At 37.8% G+C, this 24,319-nt stretch overlaps 1 protein-coding gene and 1 long non-coding RNA gene across 4 annotated transcripts; one reads left to right on the top strand and one right to left on the bottom strand.

The window, feature by feature from the left end:
• Positions 1 to 6,380: 6,380 nt before the first annotated feature.
• LOC133864308 (uncharacterized) lies at positions 6,381 to 7,426 on the top strand. Its single transcript, XR_009899482.1, has 3 exons — positions 6,381 to 6,615; positions 6,844 to 6,919; positions 7,067 to 7,426. It is a non-coding gene; the product is annotated as an uncharacterized LOC133864308 (long non-coding RNA).
• Positions 7,427 to 10,558: 3,132 nt separating this feature from the next.
• Positions 10,559 to 22,574, bottom strand: LOC133864307 (mitochondrial Rho GTPase 1-like). Of its 3 annotated transcripts, none has more exons than XM_062300592.1 (15): positions 22,309 to 22,574; positions 21,764 to 22,112; positions 21,368 to 21,500; positions 20,156 to 20,305; positions 18,583 to 18,759; positions 18,157 to 18,408; positions 16,976 to 17,059; positions 16,743 to 16,798; positions 15,594 to 15,675; positions 15,095 to 15,315; positions 14,920 to 14,989; positions 14,189 to 14,301; positions 12,599 to 12,749; positions 11,476 to 11,662; positions 10,559 to 10,929 (listed from the first exon to the last, which is right to left on the bottom strand). In XM_062300592.1, the coding sequence occupies exons 2-15, from the start codon at positions 21,979 to 21,981 to the stop codon at positions 10,913 to 10,915; spliced, it is 1,911 nt and encodes a 636-aa protein (XP_062156576.1). In that variant the 5' UTR covers positions 21,982 to 22,112; positions 22,309 to 22,574; the 3' UTR covers positions 10,559 to 10,912. The 3 variants fall into 3 exon arrangements, with proteins under 3 accessions (XP_062156576.1, XP_062156578.1, XP_062156577.1); XM_062300594.1 differs by having other exon boundaries at positions 15,104 to 15,315; XM_062300593.1 differs by having other exon boundaries at positions 21,764 to 21,989.
• Positions 22,575 to 24,319: the final 1,745 nt, after the last annotated feature.

Genomic DNA, 24,319 nt, shown 5'->3' with positions numbered 1-24,319 from the left:
CACAAGAGGGGAAAGGGGGATTCGAACTAGTAATCTCCGCTTCATGAGGCGTGATCCCCAGCCGATTGAGATACTCCTCGGGAACAGTGGCAAACTTTTTTAATCGTATATTGTTGTTGGGCCATAATTGCTTCTAATGTAAATGCAGTAGTATTGAAAATTGAAGATGACTTAAAGACTTTATTAGCTCAATACTTAATTGACTTTTCTTGCCCTAAAAAATGAGAAGTGTATGAATATAGTATTGACAAGGCTCTTCTCCACATCAAAAGTAACGGAATCGTTGAAGAAGAATTTATGGCTACCTTACAGGCTATCTTAAATGTACCTATCTTTAAAAAAATAAAAAAAAATAAAAAAATAAAAAAAAATAAAAAAATCTTGATATTTAAATTCAATTGTATCGTTAATCGTTGGCAAATTTAGAATAATAATTTTCCAGAACCTTCACATGTTAATGTTCTTTCTCAGGATTGCTTGTCTTCATTTTGTTCTGTATAGTGTGAAGGATCTCTAGGGGGTAAAGGTGCAGTTCATGCAAATGACAAAATATATAGAAAAATAAAAGTCTGGTAGAATCCTAAGTTTGGAAGGCTTAAGAAAAAAAACCGGTCATTTTAAGTGGTGCTTGTTACATTTGATTTAGTGTTTGCTTTGTTGTGGATAGAAATGCCTGAAGAACTGAGGATTCAAATTTAGAGGATATGTTTGAAAGTAAACTTCGAATCTTGGTGGAGATTATTATGTCTTTGATGATGGATTATCTTCTAGTGCTAAAGATAAAAAAAAAAAAATAATAAATAAAAAAATAAAAAAATAAAAAAAATAAAAAAAATCTTATTTGTATTTGATTAGATGTACTCTCCCCTAGCCCGGTATCTGAATTTGATTAGAAAGCTTCATGACCAAATGTGTGACTAAACATTATACCATGCATATATTTCCAGCAACTAGCTTTATATAGTCGATCTTGTCTCTCGTAGAGGGAGGGGTATGGTTGCCTAAGCGTCGTCACTTCCACGATACCGTACGATGTTGCTGATGGTTAGATTGTACGTATGTATTGTCCCACATAGGCTATTGATGTGTATTTTTGTGATTACTAGCCTATTTATATAGGCCCCTCATGTACAGCATAATGTGTGATTCAATATACAGCTTTTCTCTCGACATGGTATCAGAGCACAGGTTCTGAATCACCTTTAATATTTTTTTTCGGCCTCTTCCCAGCAATTTTTCGGCGCCACCGTTGCTTCCGCCATCCCTCATCGCTTTGTCTTCCTCGGTTCTCTTTCTCCCAATCCTTGTTTCGAGCTGGTGCATATACCAATCAAAACCTTGAGAGACAACTGTGCCAGAGTCGTCGAGAACAGTCCAATCAGAGCCTCCACTCGTCGTCGCTAGACGCTTTTGCCGTTCCGCCGCCAGATGTTCCAGCCGTTCGATCACTCCGGTTCCAGCCTAAATTGATAGATCCACCTCCTAGCAGCTCAGAACCACCGAGATCGTCCCGATCTGACGGCGGACGTGCCTCCATGCGCTGGTAGAAGATTCTTGTCCACTAGTTCACGTGCCCATGCGCCGCCACTTTTCGCTCGTGTATCTCATGCGCCAGTCTCTGCTGTGCCACGTCAGCCCTAGTGCCACATCAGCACCATTGACTGTTGACTTTTAACCGTTGACCATTGACTTTTGCATCAGTTGACCAGGTGTTTTCTACTTAGTTTTTCGTTTTGATTTCATTTTTCTAGTCTGTTTATGCTTTTGGCATCTCCAGATGGCGCAAAACGAGGTTCTTGCTCATTCATGTTACATTGGATGGCACCAACTACACTGTTTGGTCTCAATCTATGAGAAGTTTTCTTAAAGGCCGCAAGCTCTGGCTCTATGTGACTAGGGATATCCCTAAACCAACTAAGTCACTTGCTAAAAGCAATGATGCTTTCTGCACTCGTCTTATTGATTGGAACAGCAAACATCATCAGATTCTTACGTGGTTTTGTAACACCACCATTTCCTTTGTTGCGGCATTATTTGGTAGTTTTGATGATGATTAGGGTGCTTGGGATATGCCTGCTTCTCGTTACTCCTCGATTGATGGTTCTCGGGAGTACCTGGTTATTCTTGATCTCTTTCGTCTGAAGCAAGAATCAGACCAGACTATTACTGATTTTTTTGCTCGCATGCAATTCTTATGGGACCAGTTGGCTCTTTCTGATCCTGCTTGGAGGGATCCTACTAATGCTCAAATGTACGCTGATCGCAATGACCAACATCGTTTCTATCAATTTCTGATGGCTCTGCGGAATGATTTTAAGCCTGTTCGTGGGCAACTTTTTGCATCTCTCTCCTCTCCCTACTTTGGACCAGGCTGTCTGTGAGCTTGTTCGAGAGGAGACCAGATTGTCTACCTTGCGCTCTCAGCACACTCCGCATACTCATTCAGTATTAGCTGCTCCATCGCCTCAGACCGAACACTCTGACAAGTCTGATAGGTCCGGCCGTGGACCTTCCAAGAATCGTGACAATCCTTTTTGTCACTATTGTCGCCGTCGTGGGCATACTATTGACAAGTGTTGGCGCAATGTCAAATCTTCTACATCTATCGCGGTCGTTACCACTACTGAGAATGCTTCTTCTTCAGCTGCACCAGTTGCTTCCTCTGGCGACTCTACAGGATCTGCTCTCACCTTATCTCCAGCTGACTTTGAGGCAATTATCAACCAGGTCCTCACTCATTCTGGTAATGCATCTTCCTCTATCCTCTCCATTTTGCCAGGTAAATCTTCCTCTTGGCTTTTTGACTCTGCCTGCTGCAATCATATGACGCCATATGCCTCCTCCTTTACCACTTTTGCCCCTCCATCACATACATCTTTAATTTACACAGCTGATGGCTTTTCAATGAATGTTCAAACCATGAGAATTGTCCATACACCTACCCTTTCTGTTCCTGATGTCTTTCATGTGCCTAAATTGTCCTTTAACCTTCTATCTGTTGGGCAACTGTGTGAATTGGGTTATATACTTGTTTTTGACTCCTCTGGTGTGTATATGCAGGATCCTCGGACGGGCCAAACACTTGGGACCGGGCGTAGAGTTGGGCGACTGTTTGAGCTTTCATCCTTACACTTTCCATCCCTGGTGTCTCTGCTGCTGCCGCTCCATCACCGTCATCTCTTGCTCTTTGGCATTCGCGTCTTGGTCATGCATCTGTGTCTCGGTTACAAGTTTTAGCTTCCAAGAGTTTATTAGGTTTAGTGTCCAATAAGTCTTTTGATTGTATTTCTTGTCAACTTGGGAAACAACCATCTTTGCCTTTTAATAATAGCGAGTCTATTGCGTCTGCTTCTTTTGATTTAATTCATTCTGATGTTAGGGGACCTTCCCCTGTTCCTAGTATGAGTGGCTCACGTTATTTTGTGATTTTTGTTGATGATTCTTCACGTTACACCTGGGTATTTTTAATGAAATCACATTTTGAATTATTGGATATCTATCGCAATTTTGCAAAAATGGTTGAGACCCAGTTTTCAAAACGCATTAAAGCTTTTCGTTCTAATAATGCCTTAGAATATACTCAACATGCTTTTCAAAATATCTTAAAACACTATGGCACTGCTCCTCACTTGTCTTGTCCAGGCACCTCTCAACAAAACGGAAGAACTGAACGTAAACTTAGGCACATTCTAGACACTGTTTGTGCTCTTCTCCTTTCCTCTTTGGTTCTTACTCCTTTTTGGGGTGAAACCACTCTCATAGCTGTCTACACTATCAACAGGTTCCCTACACCTCTTCTTGCACATTGCACCCCTCACGAGCGATTGTTTAGCTCTTCTCCCACTTACCATCAACTTCGTGTTTTTGGTTCTGCCTGTTTTGTTTTACTCCAACCTCATGAGCGCACTAAACTCGAGCCTCGTTCTCGGTTATGTTGCTTTCTTGGATATGGGGTGGAACAAAAGGGTTATCGGTGTTATGATCCCATGTCACACCGTCTTCGCATCTCCCGTCATGTGGTCTTCTGGAAACATAAGTTATTTCACGAAGTAGAAAATTTTTGCATGCCCTCTTTCCCTCCCTTTACCACACTTCTAAAGAAGCCTTTCTCTCATTCTACCACTGGTGAAATTTGTCTTGAGTTTTCCTCGCTTGAGCCGCAATCTTCGAATGCTCATGATGTCGCTCCGCTTGAGTCCCCAAATTCTTTTCCATTCGAGGCTCCCACTCATACCTCCCCACCTGCTCTTCTTCGATCCACTTGGAAAAAGTCTCTTCCATCTTATCTCCAGGACTTTCATTGTTTTCATGCCTTAGCTACTTTACATGAACCTCACTCTTATCATGAGGCTTCCACTAACCCTCTTTGGCAGGACGCGATAGAAAGAGGAACTTGATGCTTTATACAAGAACCATACATGAGATCTGGTTGACTTGCCTCGAGGGAAGTCTGTTGTTGGGTGTAAGTGAGTCTACAAAATCAAGACTTGTTCTGATGGTACCGTTGACAGATACAAGGCTCGCCTTGGGGCTAGAGGTTTTACTCAGGAGTATGGTGCGGATTATAAGGAGACCTTTGCTCCTGTTGCTCGCTTATCTTCTGTACGTGCTCTATTGGCTGTTGCCGCCTCTCGACACTGGTCACTTTCTCAAATGGATGTAAAAAATGCATTCCTTAATGGCGATTTGAGTGAGGAAGTTTATATGCAACCACCTCCTGGCCTCTCTTCTCCTCCGAACAAGGTCTGTCGTTTCCATCGGGCTCTTTATAATCTAAAGCAAGCTCCTCGGGCATGGTTTGCTAAATTTAGTGACACTATCTCTAGTCTTAGCTACTCCATCAACTCGTATGACTCTGCCTTGTTTATTTGCTGCACAGATCGCGACATCATCCTTCTGTTGTTATATGTTGATGACATGATTATCACTGGCGATGATTCTATTGGTATCTTGGAGCTCAAGCAGTTTCTCAGTCAACATTTTGAGATGAAGAATCTTGGCACTCTCAGCTATTTTCTTGGCCTTGAGATTTCTTCTTCTTCTTCTAATGGTTTCTATTTGACATAAGCCAAGTATATATTTGATCTGCTTTTACGGGCCAATCTCACCGACTGTAAAATCGTTGACACATCGACTGAGCTCAATGCCTGTCTTAATCTACAGGATGGCGAGCCTCTCCGTGATACCACTTTCTATCGGCATTTGGTTGGTAGCCTTGTCTATCTTACTGTTACTAGGCCTGATAACTCATATGCTGTCCATCAGGTAAGTCAGTTTATGGCTGCTCCCCGTTCTACTCATTTTTCTGCTGTCCCTCGCATCCTTCGCTACCTCAAGGGGACATTATTACATGGGCTCCACTTCTCCTCTCAGTCTCCTCATGAGTTACATGGTTATACTAATGCGGATTGGACAGTGATCCTACAGACCGTCGCTCTACCACTGGTTATTGTTTCCTAGTTGGCACCTTTCTTATTTCTTGGTGCAGTAAGAAATAGTCGATTGTTGCTCGCTATAGCACTGAGACAGAATATCGTGTTTTAATTGACACCACCTTGGAGCTCCTTTGGTTGCGATGGCTTCCACAAGATATGGGTGTCTCTCTCTCCTCAGATACTCTTGTCTATTTGCTAGGTCCTTTTGACGGCGGAAACAGCTCCATGATCTCTCCAATCAAAATCGGCCGGAAGATCTTCGGTCGGCAAGATCAGGTAAGGTCCGATAACTGGGTCACGCCGTGGGTCGCCGACGGGTCCATCGAGAACTGACCACCACGAAACTGAGCTCGTGCTCCTCCTGCGACCCGTACGACTTGTCCTACCTCCGCTTGAACAGCTCGAAGTGCTGGTGCTCCGCTTAGGCTGGCGGGGCGGTGCGGTGGTGACGTCCGGCAGAGGAGGCAGCTGTAGGTGGCTTGTTCTAAGGCTGGCAGGGCAACGCTTAAATTAGGTGAGTTGATAATTTGTTTCAAAGAGTTGTTTCAAAAAGAATCGGGTGATTCACTGATTTCATGTTCATTGCATTTTTGTGAGTTTTAATGAGTTGTCCTCTTATAAGTGGACACTGTAAAAGGAGGATTTTACGGCCCATCTTGATTGAATGTATTCTCTTAAAACTTGTGTTTTACGGCCTCAAATAATAAATTGACACCGTTCTCTCTCTCAAGCGTTCAGACGTTTGTCCCCGACTTTTTCTCTTTGACTCTGACTGATTTTACAGGTTGTCTGTTTTAATTTTTTCCTAAGGATAACTGAAGCGAATCCGTCCTTTTGATTTTTTTGGCAGGCGAATCCGTCCTTCACGTGATTTATAGTTTCCGTTTTTATTTTATTTTCTCTGAGGAGTACTGAAGCAAATCTGTCCTCGTGATTTTTCTTCCTTCCAGAATCTCCCACAAACACACGCATATATATCCCTCTTTAATGGATGACCACCATTCTCTCCGGTGGCCTCCGGGCAAATGCGAAAAACATACTTACCTTAAACCGTCCGCCGTGGCCGCGCTTCACTCTCAATCCTCACTCTGAAAAAACCATCAACCCTCTCTCCCTCTCTCTCCCTCTCAGGTGTAGTGGTGACATGTGAAGTGCCGAATTCGGTTTTGTTAAGTTTGAGGTGAGTTTTATTTTCTTTCATGTTTTGTTCAACTTCTTTTTCCTTTAGGAGTGTTATGTTTTGGTTTAAGGGGTAGTTGATTTTGAACGAGAAATCAACATACTGGCATCTGTCAATTTGTGCTTGTTTGTTTTCTTGCCTTCCTTTTCTTGTTCTTGTTCTTGGTTTTTGACTGTTTTCCTTCACGAGAAGAAATCGTTCTGTAACTCGATCGATCTGTACTTGCAGCGGTACCGGAATCCACTTCATGAGTTTAAAACAAGGCGTTTCGCCAAAACTTGCGGACAACAAGCAACAGCAGAAGGTATACGTTGTGCTTCATGAGTTTTGAAATGATTCTTTTGGGCATAATTAATCTATTGCATTTTTTTTTTAAAATTATTTTCTTTTAACCATCCAATTTTTGTTTTTTCTTCTTACTTGCTAGCTCTTTTCCTGGTGTTATTTGCAGTGTTGGAATGGGAGGACTAGGAAGGATATATAAGGTAGGATAAATTTGAAAATTTTGAGAGTATTTTGAAAGAATCCAGGTGTTGTTATTAATCCTTAATATTTGTAGGGAAAACATAAAGTATTTATAAGCAAATCTTTACAGAGAAAAATCAAGAGTGATTTTGTTACTGCCAGAAATACAAACATGCTAAAGTCGCCAGAGACACGAACATGCCGAAGCTCTTCCTATCTGCTTGGAATCTGTTCACCGGAGAAAGAGGGAGAGAGGGTTTTTGTGAGGAAACTTGAGAAAATTTGAGGGAAATAAAGATTTTATCTGTTGGTTTCAGCGTGAGGTTTTCTTTTTTTCTTTTTTTCTTTTTTTATTATAAAGAAAAGAAAAGAAATCATCGTCAGCAGACTTGTAAGAAAGTACTAAAGAAGGGAAATGTTAAACATCCTCCACTCATCCTCCTTTATCATCTTCTTTTCTTTAAAAATATTGATTTTTATTAAAAAGTTGTCTCTGATGTCACATCAAAACAACTTTTTAATAAATATCAATTTTTTTATTATAAAAGAGTGATAAAGAAGGGATGAAGGGAGAATGTGTAGAAGGACTCACTAAAGAATCATTTCTATGTGGTTTAAAGGTTGGGCCAATGTAGTACAATAGTGTTTGTTGCAAACGCTTAAATACCTTACCGATAGAATTGTGGCATTCATAAGAAATGCACATCATCATTATTAGTAAAAGGTAATATCTTTTTCTTTTTCTCTTGATTTTGTAGATGATTTATAAATCTAAGCAACTTACAATTTGCAAAATTTATACTATTAGGGTAAACTTTATGAGGACTACGATTGACGCGAAAGTTCCTTATTTTAGGGGTTTACTAAAGCTATTATATATATATAGTGAGTGATTTAGTTTGAAGGATCATGTGATGAAGTGGTCGTGGGAATGGAAAATTGAAGTTTGTAAGGCTTAAGAAAAAACTATTTTTGATCATTTTAAGTGGTGCTTGTTACATATTTGATTCAATGTTTTGCTTTATTGTGGATAGAAATGCATGAAGAAATGAGGATTCAAATGTAGATCGAGGAGGATATGTTTGAAAGTAAATGTGGAGATTATATTTTATGTTCTTGATGATGGATTATCTTCTTGTGCTGAAGAAAAAAAAAAAAAGAAGGAAAATCTTATTTGTATTTGATTAGATGTGCCCTCCCCTACCCCTACCCGTAGTATTTGAATTTTCTTTTGTGCATTTTAGCTGTTTCATAAAAATTTCTAGGAGAGGGCGTACAAAGATCTATTTCATTAAAAAAAAAAAAAATAGAAAAGCTTTTATTGGAAATTGAAAGAAAGTGAAATGGAGTAGTTCTTAGTTTATTGATATAATCTTCTTTTGGATTTAGTTGCATCGCACATATTTCTTATTTCGAAACAAACATTGAACTTTGTAGTTGATTCGGCCAAATATAAACACGAATGGATTCTTTGTGAAGATTGGTATTAGGCAATAGAGTGATCTGATTAAAATACAGATGTTCATAATTATTGCAACTTATATATAATCGGATTAAAATACAGATGCCTGGATTGAGGAAAACTTTATCCAATTTTTGTTTTTAATTATATGAATTTGGCAACATGTATAATTCCATCATTCGTATAGTTGCATTCAAGTGAAATTAATTCCTCTTTATGAGATCTACAATCTGTTCTTGTCTTTGTAAATAATAATAATTGACAGAAGATAAAATAGTAATTATAAGGACTTGGCATATTTTCTTTATTAATGTTTAACCTCAACAAAATTTCTCACTAGCTTAGAAATAAATTTAACTGATTAGGAGGAGTGAATTTAAAGAATATTATTTGTTTGTTCCTATTTTTCTCACCATTAACATATCCCACACCCACCTCCTATGAGCTTTTAATGAGATTGAAAAATAAAAATAATCCTTATGATGTGCATTTCATAGATTTTTCTTCTTTTCAAACTTGAGTAAGGGAAATTATATATAAGCACGCAATAAGATCTGGTTATATATACAAATGTTAGGCTGAGTTGAATCAAGTGTATTAATAACCTTGTTTGTGGTTTAGCTTGATTTTGGATATTTATAGAGGAGTGCCAAGATTATTTATATAAGAAAAGTGAGGTAACACTTTGGTGAACTAATGCAAATTTCGGGGTAAGAGAGGAGTATATATGATTTTTTTTTTATTTTTGGACATACAACAGGGAGATGGAGGATTCGAACTAGTGACCTTTGCTTCATGAGGCTGGGGACTTTCGCTTCATGAGGCGTGGTCCCCAGTTGATTAAATTACCTCTTGGGGCTATATAATAATATTAAGAGTTTACTCAAAAACAACAACAATAATAATAATATTAAGAGAAAACTTTACTTATCCTATGGAGTATTGGTGTTTTTGCAATTATAACCTCAAATTTTTCTTTTTTTTTTCTTTTTTTTTTTTTTTTTTGTGGACACTAGACGTTACACGTCCCAGTGAAGACCGAAAGTCTAGTTTGCCAATGCTTTGTCCCAAATCTCGCTGTCGTGCCACGGTCTTGGACGGTAAGTTGTTTGATTTTGGTGGCTGTGATCCATCTTCACATTGAGGCGTGTTTTTTTGACCTGGAGAGCCGAAACTAGAATGCCTTACCCGATCTTCCATCTCATTTTCAGAGCGATTTTGATCACATTGTTTATGACACTAGAGAAGCATAAAAATATTTATTGTCATGCTCGACGGAAGGCTGGAGGCTGTAACCGTGGATAATAGTTTGTATTGGAGTGATGAATATGAGGGCAGAGTTAGCATGTTAGCCAACGATTTAGATCCGAATGTGTGGCTTGAGGGGCGGTTAGATCGGCGTCATTGGCTTAAGGGGGAGGCAGACGATTGGGGATTTTATCATTTTGAAGAACTCTTTACTCACCATTTGGTCCATCTAGGAGATCGGAGGTTTTGCATGCTCTTGGATGAGTATTGTTAGATAATCTTGTGATTATTGACATCGCACTATAATTCGTGTTGATTAGTGTCCTATTCATCACAGGTTTCTTGGTTAAATCCTTCAAATTCTTTAGCTGATGTTTATTAGCCTAACTAATCTGGAATTACCATTAACTTTGTAAGATTGCATGAGAACTTATATAGTCGATCTTGTCTCTTGTAGAGGGTGTGGTTGCCTAAGCGTTTACGTTGCTGATGAACTCATCCTTTTCATGTTGCCTCATTATGGTGTTAATATTTGATGATCCTGCACCCAAAATTCCTACCAAGTATGATGTAAACTTTGGAGAAATGAAATATTTGCTCTCTGCAAGACTCAAGCGTTAAACTTTTAGCCTCATCATGGTCTTAAATTTTGAACATCTTGCATCCAAAATTGCAGCACCACCGCCTTGGACACTAAACAACCTTTGATTTGTAAATTTGCAGAAATGTGACATTAAATTTAGACCAGGAAGAAATAGACAGCTGATGTACAGACAAGTGCTTTCCTTTTTATTGTCTTTTAAGTTTCAATAACTTCCCATTGGCTGAAATGACGGTCACAATACCTGAGGTGTGTATATGTATTTCTTTCAGTAGTCTTTTACTCTTCATACTCTAGTTCTAAAAATTGGAAAAAGCTATGAGCCCCTATCAAAGTAATCCCCAAGAAAGCAAATATGGCTCATAGATCAATCTCCCATCTCCCAGATTTACAAGCGTAGCCCCATATACACTCAGTTATAGACATATCGGCAGAACACAAAAACTGCACCAGTATGATGCTGCGAGCAATGCACAGTTCACATTCGACGATCTGGATAGTGGATACCCCACATGTGAAGTTCACACCATCGCAAAATCTGCAAGATACAACTAGGATTAACAACCATAAAGAACACTAGATATAGGTTTGCCAGAATTACTCTTCTTATATGTCAACAACAGCCTTACTATGATAACATGACAGCATCCAAGTTAAAAAATCAGGATCTCTCCGTGATTTACCCGGGAATAATTTGTATTTGGTTGTGAAAACTAGATATTAATTAGTTACTGATTGTTTTTTGTTTTGGGGGAGGGGGGATATGAAGGAACAAGAAAGAGTGCTGTAAAAAACAATATATATAAAAGAGAAGAAGGAAGAATCATAAGCTTTAGGTTTGGAAAGCATGGAGCAGATGGGTATCAATTCATGAAGGAACAAATCAATACGGGTGGCAGTGAGGCATCACCCCTTGGAAAACAATGGAATAAACAGTCATTAACCAGCGGTGCATTGCAGAGACAGATGAACAAAAACTATAAGCTCAAAGAGCAATTGTAGCAGCAAAAATGATAAGCCACTAGAAACAAGAAGCCAACAGATTCAAGGACTTATATAAACACAAAAGATCAACACAACATACCCGAAAAGTCCATAACTAAGTGGTCTATTAGTCTAAGGTATTGCTCATGGCTTCTCCCAGCTTCAGTTTGAGGAATGCTCAAATGAGGGTGTTGTGCAGCACTTACAATCCTACGGAATACATTATTGAGATCACCAAACTTCGTACTGATAGGTATGGAAGCCTCTACTCCCGTGTGCTGACTAACCTACAAAAGCAAAATTGCATTGGTAATATGCAAGACAATTTAGGGCCAAAGAGATGCATGCTATTATTAGAGAGAATATAACAAATATGATTAACAAAATACTGGTCATGTAAAGAATTAAAGCTCAGCTGACAACAATCTTACTCTCACAATCATCACCACGAACATAACATGAACCAAAAGATTAACAGTCCTTAAGTACATGTATTTTCATAGTTATGCAAAAAACCACATGGAACATATCTAAATATTTAGATGTCATGTATCAACTCCTGAAGTAGGGAAAATGTTGTACAAGAATCTCAAGTTGCAACATGAAACTAATATCACATGAATAGATTTATGAAGTTTGTTCAATCATTTTATTTATTTATTTATTTTTTATGACCATTGGTACTTTTTCCAAAATGTAGAATTTAGGCCACCTTGTCCAAGTTTTGGAACTTCACCATTCAGCTAATTTGTCTGACCAATTTTTCCTGCCAAATTACTAGAAAAATCAAAAGGCATATTTTACTAGTGAACAAACTGTACTGGAATGCAGTTTCTGCATATGGACCCTTTCATTGGACTTTGGAGAGTGTTAATTTTGTTTATTGTTCAGTGATTTTGTCTTTAGTCGTATCTGTCATGAAAACTTTGTAATATTTTTGTTCCAAATTTAGAATTGGGAAAAATCTAGTCCATCATGTATGTAAAGTTGCAAGATGCAAATAATACTAATCAATTTGGTTTGAAGAGTTTGTCTAGCAAGTTTAGTATTATTACCACCAAGGAGAAAAACCAACAAGCACTGGAACACCAATGAGCCGACTATCAAAGTCATTATGTTCGAAGCAAGCAAACAACTAAACACACTAAAAATAATTTTTGTGGATAATGGAGCTTGCATAATAGAACATGCATGATATTATAGTCACTGGAAAAGTTAAATACCCTAGTAGAATTTGGCATTGCCATGGGAAATGAGTCCAGATCATCTTTAGCTGCCACAATGAGGCAAGGAACCTCAAAGCCAGTATCTTTACCATGACTAGCAACTTCTACCAGAAACTCAGTTGCTCTCTCCCATGATATTGCATTAGAACTGTGAAAGTAAAATGTATCAATCCTCAGAAACTCCTACATACAAATGCAACGGTGAAATAGTATAGGTAATATATTTGTGTGCGCGTGTGCATGTATATTTTTTTCAATAAGTATTTCCATCTGGCTTGGAAATGGAAGTGTTTTCTAAGGAGGAGCCCATTCCTTTGAAATTATATCTCCCATCTGTTAATAAGAAAAGAGCAGGAGCTAAATCTTCATCCTAGGTGCTACAGACTGTGAAAGAAGTTTGTCACATTGTGGGGATTTTGTGCGTGGGTTTTGAAGAGGAGCTTATGCCTTGTTTCTGGCCATTGACGCGAGTCATTCCCAAAATGAGCTGGCTTCTTATTCCAATTTTATTAATAAGGAAGGTAGAGAGTTAAAAAGGTTAACTTGTTCCATTAATTATGACACAAAAGGTGGTAGTGCTAGTCGTGGTAGAGGCAAAGGGAGGGTTTTGATTGGTTCTTTATGAAGCCCAAACTGTTATCATCAAATGTGAGAGGGTTGAATGAAGGAGATAAATGCCTAAGTCAGAAACTTGCTTAGACAGTGGAAGGAATATATTATTTGTTTGCAGGAAACTAAATTAGAGTTTATTTCCAGTTGTGTTGTGTGTAGTTTCTAGGGTTGTCAACACTTGGACTGGTGTTATTCAGCTTTTAGGCCCCGTGGTATCTTGCTTATGTGGGATAAGAGGGTTGTGGAGAAAATTGAGTATGTGGGGAGTTTACAATTGATTGCTCATTTCTAAACGTTGATGATGGTTTTTCTTGGGCTTTTGTGAGTGTATATGGGCCTAATTTCGATTGTGATAGAAGGTTTTTATGAGAAGAATTGGCTGGCTTGATTAGTTGGTGGATTATGCCTTGGTGCATTGGGGGATACTTTAATGTCACTCAATTTCTTAGTGAAAGATTGGGTGAAGCTTGTTTTCGTCCTATGGTGGTGTTCTCTGACTTTATCTTTGACTAGAAACTCATGGATATTCCCCTTATAGGAGGGTCTTTTACGTGGTCAAACAAGTGGGATCCCTCTTCTTGGTCAAGAATAGATAGGTTTCTTGTTTCTCCAGAATAGAGTTCAGTTTCCAGATTTGTCTCAAAAAAGGTTGTCTAGACTTGGAGGGAAAGCAATGATAGGTGTTTTGAAGACCGCGAGAGGACGGTAGTGGATTTAAAGTCTTTCTTCTTTAATACTCTTTATCAGTGGGCATCTACTTATACTTTCCTAATGTGCTTTCTTTTTCATGATTTTATTGACCGTTTAATATATGGCTCTATATTGAAATATCAAGTTCAGAAAAGCCAAACCAAATTAGAGAAGAAAAAACTGAATTTGGAAAGTGAGAAAGTTAAAAACTAATTTTAACAAACGAGTGTTATTGTGATTCATGCTATACTTAAAATACAACAACAATAAGAGCCTTTCATTCACCTGTCATGAACAAACACTGCTACGTCACAAGCAGCCAAAGATTCTTTATCTAATAGGAGTTTGCTAACTCCGTCTTCAGGTATCTCTCTCAATACAAGGGTCTTTTTTGTTCCCTGTGAAGAAAATAACAAACGAATGCTCAGACAAAGGGGTGGGATATGACAAGATTAGCAATTACAGCAACTGGCACAGCATTTTGATTTATGCAAAAGAAATAACAAGCATCAGATAAGTGAAAAAAAATAAAATCCGTCTAGTGATAAACTAAACCACAAATTCCAGTCGGATATGGAGATTGCGTGGAGACAAAACCAATGACTTCATGTCGGCCCTGCCTCAAGAAAAAAAGTAAAGGTTTCTTTGTGAAATGTAATCCACGAATCAGTTGTAAATTAATTGAAGCTACAGAAATTCTCTTAATCTTGCTATTCTGTTGCCTTCTAAAAAGCTTACAGGAAATTTACATACTACCCAAAAAAATGTACAGACCAAGAGTCACCATCGGCCTGGGTTAATTCCACACACAGATTCATATAGTTAAAGCAAACAAATTATGGATTAACATAACTCAGAATCTAGGTTCGTCTGTATCTACACAAGGACAAAACCTTATCGCAGCTTCTACAGAATGCACAGCAAGTACTAGCATAGATTTTATTTGATAAGACTAATGCCCACGCATAGCATGTGTTCAACAGGAATTTCAAGGTGCATGATGTAATAGCACTCACCCTAGGTTCATCTACAACGTTCACTGCATAATGATCTTCAATGGTTGGAGTATATTTATCACAAAAAGGCCTGCATTTCACAATTCATCAACAACAAATGTTAAATTACTTGGTAGCAAAAAAAAAAAAAAAAAAAAACTATATTAACGAGATGTATTAGATTTAAAAGGATGACCTGGAATACCTTCCAAGAAAAGAATTCAACAATGCAGACTTTCCAGCCTTCTTGGGCCCAAAAACAAAACATTGGAAAACATTTCTGTCTGTTTGTTGCTTCTTGCGATCCAAATGCCTTTTTCTAGTCACACGAAATGCAGATGAAGGATCACCAGGATAGTCAATGTATATCAAATTCTCCATGCTCGAAGCTGGGTCTAGAAGTGTCATAAAGGCCCACTGAAACCACACATAATTCTCACAAACTTAAGCACAGGTTACCAGAGAATAGAAGAATAGCTATTGTTTGAGAAGATTGTATATTTTTAAACATTTTAAAAACTGAAAAATGTGTATGGCATAAGTGTAAAACTTCACATATTAATAAATGGGTAAGATAGCCAGATTGAGATAATAATTACTTTGTAGATCAATTTTAAAAATTCCAAACCCCCACTCAGAAAATGAAAAAAGAAAAAGGAAAGGAAAAAAGGCAAAAGAAAGGCTGAAACGCATACCATTGACAAAAATCCATCAAATGACAACCCTCCAAATGCATTTTTCTGTGCAGCATCCACGTATGGCTCTTTCTCCCAAGGACTGGCGAAAGAAGTATGTCAATCATCCAAACACGATCGTGGCTAATCATTCTAGTTCATAAAAAAATAAAAAATACTTCGAATAAATCATTGACCAAAAATCCCATTAAATATTACAAAACCTCACAAGAGGCTCGAGGAGGGGTAGAAGAGGATGAGAAGAGGGGAGGGGGGGGGTTGGAGAATGCAGTCACATCGAAAAGATGCATGGACATATCCATGTCATCTTTATAGCAGATTCAAAAAGAGACTGAAGAATGCCCAACTAATAATTATAAAAGAAGAGAAGCAACAGGAAGAGAGCACCATAAAATACTAAGTATTGATAAGAAGCCTATATTTATAGCGGAAACCAAATTTTCCTTTCCTACTTGCTCACTTGTGAATGACAAACTTCCCAACTGATGGAATTTTAAACAATAATTAGATTTTCACCAAAAAGCTTTAAAAACATAAGTAAATGCAAATAAATACATATAATAATAAGCAGAAAATAAAAAATGTAAAACAACTCCATCTGGCCAAAAATGAAAATAGCTCGGCAGCAACCAGGTTCCAAACATTAATATATAGAAAGAACAAAATTCAAAAAAAAACTAAATATTTGTGCAATTTTGAAATTTCCATAAACGAATTTAAAAAAGATTAAACAAAAGACACTAAAATACATTTTTGACGCGACAGGAGGGCAGATTGTTTGCCTATACATGTTAATAAGCATCTTACACATATACAAGGTACCTATAAGTATTGTTAGCCATGTAGCATCACTTCATCAAGTAACCAAGCCATGAAATAATTAGTTAACTACCTTACCCATCTTTAAACATTGTGAAGCTACTATGACCAATAATGACTTAAAATTGCCATAAGATGCATTGGTAGCAAAATTGATGAGGATTATCATGCTGAACCGCTTCATAAACATAAACCAAAGGATGGAAGCAATGCAGATTGATCAAGTGAATATGAAGGTCAACAGGATTTCTCACAGTAAAGAAACGTAAGAGTTGTGACAAAGTAAAACAAGCCAGATAATATTAAAAAATATTAATGAAAACAGCATACCTCTCTGCAGCAGTAGAAAATATATCGTCAATTTCATAAGGTCCCAGCTCCCCATCCTACTAGGCAAAACAAATATTGATCATGATTTTAAGAGGTAAGAAGTTGGTAAACTACTTAGCTATTTTGAACAATTGTAGTCTATCACAGTAATACTGATTACAGAAATTACATTACAAGCTCATTAAGAATGAAATTGGAAACCAAGTACTCATAGACCAAAGAAGAACACATACAGGAGTAGCACATCGAGTATTGCTATTATGCAATTCAACGATTCCCCTCAGGTACTCAATCGCTTCATTTGTCAGCTCCACACTCTGCACAGATGAGAACCAACGGTAAGCATTTTAAACAAACATTGTATGACTCAGAAAAATGCAACAGTTTCATTTGCAGGGTTTTGAATGGGTTGGGGAAATATAAGATTTGTATATTATTACATACGATACTTCATTTTTTATTTGTCTTGAAATGCATTACATTACTTATCAAAAAAAAAAAAAAAATATATATATATATATATATATATATATATATATATATATATATATATATATATATATATATATATATATATATATATATATATATATATATATATTATTACATAATACATTTGTGCGTGTGAGAGAGAGATTATGTTATATATCAAATCTGAATTGGGTTGTGTTTAAAGAACAAACTCCATGCAGATGAGGGGATCATAGTGGGAAACAACTCAGAAGCAAGCTAAAATAGGCCTAAAGCAAGCCCAAGCCTCCAAAAGTTTTTCCAAGTAGGATCCTAGTATACAACTAAAATGCAGAGAACTCAAGGTTAAACAGATAGCATGCATCATAGCATGATTCGAAGCCAGGCCAACCATTTGCCATCACCAGAAAGAAGGATAACACCAAATTCTGCCCATCTACAACTATGAAAACAGACGGACAAATCATATTCCCAAAAAAAAGGGTCTAGCGCGTAAAAACAGTTAATAAACAGCACTAGCATAGTCACAGCTAAAATCCATCCTTAAAAATTACACAACGTTGCTGCAGTTATTAAGATAACACAAGGGTTCTCATATACTTACCAATCACATTAGCACCACCTGCAAGAATACATGTTTGACAGGGTTCTACCACTTCTCAGAAATTCATTTTGTTATAGCAAATTTTAGTTGGGATTAATGCTTAGTTGAGTTGAGTAAGGATTTTTTTTTCCTGACAAGTGAGTCAAGTAAGGAGTATTATCATAAAAATTGAAAAGGCAGAGCAATGACAATCTTTGTAGTAGATAATTAAAAACTTAAGTACCTTCCCTTCACTTCCCTAAAATAAATATATTATTTCAGCACATAATAAATCATTTATCATTTCAAGCAAAGCCATTGCTATTATAATAATTGTAATTTTCCCCAACAATATATTACCTGATCAGGAGCTCGTTCGAAAGACAATGGGATGAGATCCTCCGCAAGTTTGATATCATTAGTGTATCCAAATTCTCTTAGAACAGTCCACATTGTCTCAGCACGCCCTTTTTCTATGAATAGTGCATGAAGAAAGAGGAAGCCCGTCAAAGTAAGCCCACGTTCATTGACTCCTTCAGGCAGTTTTTCTGCCACAACCCTCTTAACACCTACTATTTCAGAAGGTTGTAATGGAGCATTCATACATTTGACCTGTATACAAGTGTTATATCCCTCATTTATCTTCAGCAGAAAATACCACGATTTGATAGATGACAAAACTTGTTAGCAAGTATTACAAGATCATTCCTGAATTATCAGGAACAGCATACTTGGACATAAAACTCAATTCAGGACAAAAGTTGCAAACAAGGAAGCAAAAGAAACCTGAAAATCATTCAACTCTACATCACTAAGGGCACCGTCCCTATCATGGTCAGAAAGAATAAATATCCGCTTCAAGGCTCGAATACATCTGGGCCTCAAAGTCTGTGTTTCCTGATCAAATAGTGGACCTGTTGGATGAAGTACAGCTGTTTGTGCATAGTAGAAAACTTCAGGGATCTACAAATAAAAACATTTCAACATTAAACTCAAAAAATTAGAAGGAGAATGCAAGAATCAAACATCGCTTCAGATAATAAGAGTCATTAAAAAGTGATTGATGTGATATAAAAAGTAAGAATGTTTTGAAATTGACTTTTTCAGAGGAAGGGGAGGGCGTTTGCCAAACAAAGCCCACAATGAGGGTAAGATTGGTTTGCATGAGAAGTTCGGGGCTGGCAGGTTGGAGGTCAAGTGGGTTATCTTCCCAGTTGAGATCTTCAGTTCTTTTGATTAGAAGGTTAATATCTGTATTAGAGTTAACCATGATAAATGAGGAGGGGAAAAGGGAGAGCCTCACATAAGAGAAGAGAGGAGGGGAGATGTAAGAGTAAAAGGAAAGGGAGGGAGAGATGTTGTCAATGAGAGAGAGAGAGAGAGAGAGAGAGAGAGAGAGAGAGAGAGAGAGAGAGAGAGAGAGAGAGAGAGAGAGAGAGAGTTGGGTCCGCACAAAGTAAAAGTTCAATCAAATTGAATCAATTACTATACAAAATCCACCTAAGGAGGCAAACCAAAAGGTCAAAAAATTTACAAGCATAACTATATACAGTACAAGATTGCTATGCATAGCACCTATAGAACCTATCAGATGCCGTTACAGCATCCAAGCCAGTATCTTATCCTCAGGGGGTGAGTGCACATTATTAAAATTGACATAATCAATATAAACCTATTTTGATAAGTAATCGACATTCAATATAAATTGCTAATTTGATCTCAAACCACATTCACAGAGAAAACAAAAACAAAAATTGCAATATACTTTATTGACAGACTCATTCAAAATGTCATGATATCTTCAATGCCTAATCTTTAAGTCAATTTCTCACGTTCATTTTTTAAAAAGAGAAAATGAAAAGAAAGCAGCCAATTGTTCTTACTTAATATGGCTTCTATTTAATTTAAGAAGCCAATCCATGTTCAAACCTATTGTAACCATGGCATCAGAAAAAAATTTGAGAAAATCAGAAAATAGTATTTGAGCATCATTTCAGTATAGTATTATAGTTATATCCATGAACAACTGGCATATTAGTTGCTCGGTAGACAACTGATGTTTCCACAAGCATTTTCGTTTCACACAATAAATTATAGTTGCCTGAAGACCCCAAATGTTTTACCTTCTCTTAAAATATTTTATCAAATACTGAACATGAATATGTTGATTAGTGTTGAAATTCAAACATAATGAGGTTCTGCTACTGTGTCTCTAACAATAAAAACAAATGTATAGTGCTAGCAGGATATAGTAAAATAATTTGACAAGTATGAACCACAAAGGAACTCAACAACACAGGTAAAAAATCATTAAAAAAGAAAAAGAAAACAGACAGAATAGAGCACCAATAAACAATACCTGAACTTGTTTAAGTGCTGAACATTCAAGGCAAGTTCCAATCTCCAGAACTTGTTCCATTATTGGTGACATCACCTGCTGCAGGCTCACCTTCTGGTTCTCATCTCTCAAGTCCAGCTTACAACCTACCACTATAACTGGGACTTTCACCTGCTCACAGATAGAGTCAAAGTCATGGTGGCCCCATATATTGTTGCTAAGGGAACAATTTCCGAAAACTCAGAAAAACTAGAAAGCTATAGGGCTTGAATTAATACAATGCATGATTTTATAGTCAAGCTTAGACTCCACTTGTTTCGATATAAACATTTTCCAAAAACGTCTTCCATATTGACATCACCTGAGCACACTGACCTCGCCCCCCATTGCACACCCCAAGCAAAGAGGCCAGAGCAATCCTGCCAAAAGGCCCAAAACCCCCAACCCCACTAACCCAAATGCCCACTCACTACCCAAGCAAAGAAGCCAGTTCCATGTAATAAGATTGGAGTAGAGCCACTAAGACCAAGTTCAAGTTTATCTGGCCCAAGTTCGACGCAGAGGACAACATGGGATTGGAATACTCCAACAATGCAATGCATATTCTCACAAAGAGGAAAATGTAAGAAATGGACATGACCATTGAGACGCCATAGACGTGAAAATCCATGGCAACTACAAAATGTAGTGGAATCACACAAAAGCACACACACCGAGGAGGGAGAGAGGTGGATGGTATGCTTTTATTGTTTGGTTAGCTTTTTGTTTTTGATGATTTTGTGTCATGTGTGTTTTTGGTTAAAAAAATTGAAATTATACTATTAAAATTAATGCGAAGTAAAAGATAAAAATTAGAAGTTTTGAAGTTTATGAAAAAATTGAAGAAAGTTAATAATGTTTCTAGTTTATTCTTTTATTTTGCATAATTTTCTTTTGGAACATCAACTAAAATATTAGTTTTCAGAATCATTTACTGTGAACCAAACAATGAATAATATTTTCATCATCAATTTTATGGTGTCCACTAAACACCGAAAAACCATTAGTTTTCCAAGAAAACATTTTTTATGAAAGTATTTTACATTAAAAAACATTTAAGATCAAAACATTGGAGCCTTAAGGTTTCCATAAGAGTGTGTCATTCTTTAAAAAAGAAAAATGTTGTATATATTTTCCATGAATCAAAGTTTACAGAAGCAAAATGAAAACTGAATGATAATGAAGGATAGAGACCTCTAGTTTACAGAGTTTTGGAAGCCAGAAAGTACTCAATCGATCAAGTGTTGTAGGCTCATCACACGCATAAGTAAACACAACTGCATCAGCTCGCTTCAATTCTTCAGCAACTATATAATCATCCACCACACTGATTGAGAAAAACAGGAAAAAATCATAATTCAATATTAAACTGCGAAAATTAGTGCAATTGCCACAATAAACAATGATATAACACTTTTCCTTGTCATCCAAAAAGCAAGAAGCTGAAACTTCTACGCTTTTCCTGCTTCCAACAAGCTAATAAGCTGAATCCCACACTATGATATAAGGCAAAATTTACAATCAACATCATAATAACACCTTTCTTTTCTTATCTTTTCTACACTTACTCAGCAACCAAACAGAGCATACCGAGAAGAAGTGTCAATGATCGTGATGGGCACGAGTTGGGGGAATAAATTATCGGGCAGCCTCGTTGGCGGCAACACCGGCGGCACATTTGTCATGAAGTTCTTGGCCGCTGCCGTCGCAATCAGGCTCGATTTTCCGGTGCCTCGGTCCCCAGCAACCACAATTCGTACCCCCGTCTTGGTGTACCGGTTCGTAGCTCCAGCTGAAGCTTTCGCCATTGAAGACGCTGCAAAGTAAAACCCCAAAAATCCTAATTGTAAAACCTCGCGCAAATGCGATGACAGAAACGTAAATATATCAGTCTTCAAGGGCGAAAATCAGATTCAGTGAAGAACTTGTGCATCAAAACCTGAAAAACAAAATAAGAAAAACTTATCGGAAGCAATTCAGGGCGGTGTGGTCAGTGATGCGATGGCAAAAAAAAAGTGAATAGTAAGGGCATGGGGGTGAAAATAGTGAGGGAATGAGTAGAGAAGAAGACTGTGACGACGGTGAAAGCGCGGAGGTAAATAAACGAGGACTCTGAGAGTGAAGATTACTGATACCTTATCTGTTCTGATGGAGCTCGAAGAAGGCCGTCTGAATACCCTAGCTATCGCCGGTGTGGTGGCTACAGCCGTTTGGGAAATCCAAGTGCGATGAACCTTCAGACTGAGCGATACCATCAAACGTACGGCTGGGATTTAGAGGAGGGTGGTAGACTGGTACTTGGTGGGCACGGGATTTTGGTATCTGATTGCGTTGTCCTCGTGAGAAACGGCGGGAAAAATTGTGAAAGCCTTTCGGACACCAAAATTTGTTGAGGAGTGCTGTATACGTAACTATATCACTTTTTTCTTTTTTTTTCTTTTTTTTTTCTTTTTTTTTGTGACATGAATTATACCACTATTTCATTAAGCTTAAATGAAAAATATATATTCTATTATTTATTTTATTTTATTTTTTTATGAGCAAATGAAAAAATGAAAAATATATATTCAATGATAGATAAATTGGGCGAACAAGCGAGTCAAACCCTATGCAAACTTGTTCACCAATGTTAACTAGGGGTGAGCATGGGGCGGGGGGGGGGGGGGGGGGGGGGCGGGTTTCCCCCTTTTTTGGCCCCGCCCCGCACACATGCGGGTTCACAAATTCACCCCCGCAAACCGCATAAAATCAGTGACATCCGTGCGGGGCGGGGGTGGTGCGGGGGTGGGTGACACGGGGCGGGGGATGCGGGGTTTGCGGGTTGTGCGGGTATCCCCGGGGCAGGCCAAAACATGAAAAAAAATCAAACAAAGCCAGATTCAATACCTAGAAATTCTAGAATGCTAGCAAAGATTCAATACCCATATTCAATAATTTCATGCTAGCAAGGATTCAAGCCATATTCATAAAGAAATTATAGCAACAGAGGCCATAAAATTAGAGAAACACCAACCTATGGACAAGGATGCAATCGCGGAACCACAACCGAAGGTCTTGAAGCCAATCTTCTTGTTCTTAAAACCGCATGTTCATGACATCCCCATAGGCCACAGGACTTGAATCAAAGATGGGAACGATCGATTCAGGCCGTGGCGCTGTGCGGCGTAGGGGAAGAAAATGGAAGATGAAAAACATAGGGTTTTTTTGGGGAAGATGAAGAAAAGGCATCTTCAAGTCTTCATTAGAAATGGAAGGAAGAAGACGAAGGGCGGAAGGGGGTGAAGGCGTGAAGGAGAAAAGGAAGAAGAAGAAGAAGGGTAGGTGGCGGCGCAAGAAGAAGAAGAAGAAAATAGAATAGATGAAGAACTGGGTAGGGTTTTAATAATGTTAGGTTTTTTGATGCGGGGCGGGGCGACACGGGGCGGGGCGGGTCCCCAGGGTTTTTAGAAACTCAAACCCGCAACCCAACCCGCCCCGCCCCGCACGGGTATCTTGTTTTTGGACCCGTACCCGCAAAAAAACCCCTAAAACCCGCGATTTTAGGGGCGGGGCGGGGCGGGGCATGCGGGGCGGGGCGGGTTTTCGGGTATTTGCTCACCCCTAATGTTAACCGAGCCGAATTTTATACGAGCATGTATCATTTAATAACTAAGCTTAATTTCATGTTCACAAACAACCCATTTAATAATTGAGTCATGCTTAATCGAAAATAGCTCGCGTGTGTTCTCGAGTAGCTTTGTTCATTTACAACCCTATTAAATACCAAATTATTAGCACTAAATGAATATATCTTAACAGAGAAGATTTGCATAAGAATTGTAAGAAATTAACATAATATTTTATGATTATTTTTAGAATAATATTGTTTTGCTTTGTCTTAAAGTTTAGAGTTATTTTTGTATTTTTATCTTAATCTTTTTCTTTTAAGTATTTCGCTTAGATAACACTTAAAACTTAGCCTATATAAACACATATAGTCTGTGTTATATATGTTTAATTCAATAGTTATTCTCTATTTTTCTTTCGAGCAATTAGTGTATTTCTCTTCCCTAATCATTATTTTCTCCTCAATTTCCTTAATTCTTTTTTTTTTTTTTTTTGAGAAAGATCCTTTCCTTAATTCCGATTTTCATTTTTAATTTTTAA

The sequence above is a fragment of the Alnus glutinosa genome, chromosome 3, assembly GCF_958979055.1.
Source record: "Alnus glutinosa chromosome 3, dhAlnGlut1.1, whole genome shotgun sequence".
In the NCBI taxonomy this organism is placed as follows: domain Eukaryota; kingdom Viridiplantae; phylum Streptophyta; class Magnoliopsida; order Fagales; family Betulaceae; genus Alnus; species Alnus glutinosa.
Note: the sequence above shows the minus strand (reverse complement) of the source record. Positions and strands in the feature narration are given on the sequence as shown.

Coding starts and splice junctions, on each gene's coding strand:
- LOC133864307 (XM_062300592.1), bottom strand. CDS start 21,981: ATGGCGAAAGCTTCAGCTGGAGCTACGAACCGGTACACCAAGACGGGG. Junction 17,060..18,156: donor TCGAACGAGCTCCTGATCAG/GTAATATATTGT, acceptor TCATCTGTGCAG/AGTGTGGAGCTGACAAATGA. Junction 11,663..12,598: donor CAATGCCAAATTCTACTAGG/GTATTTAACTTT, acceptor TTGCTTTTGTAG/GTTAGTCAGCACACGGGAGT.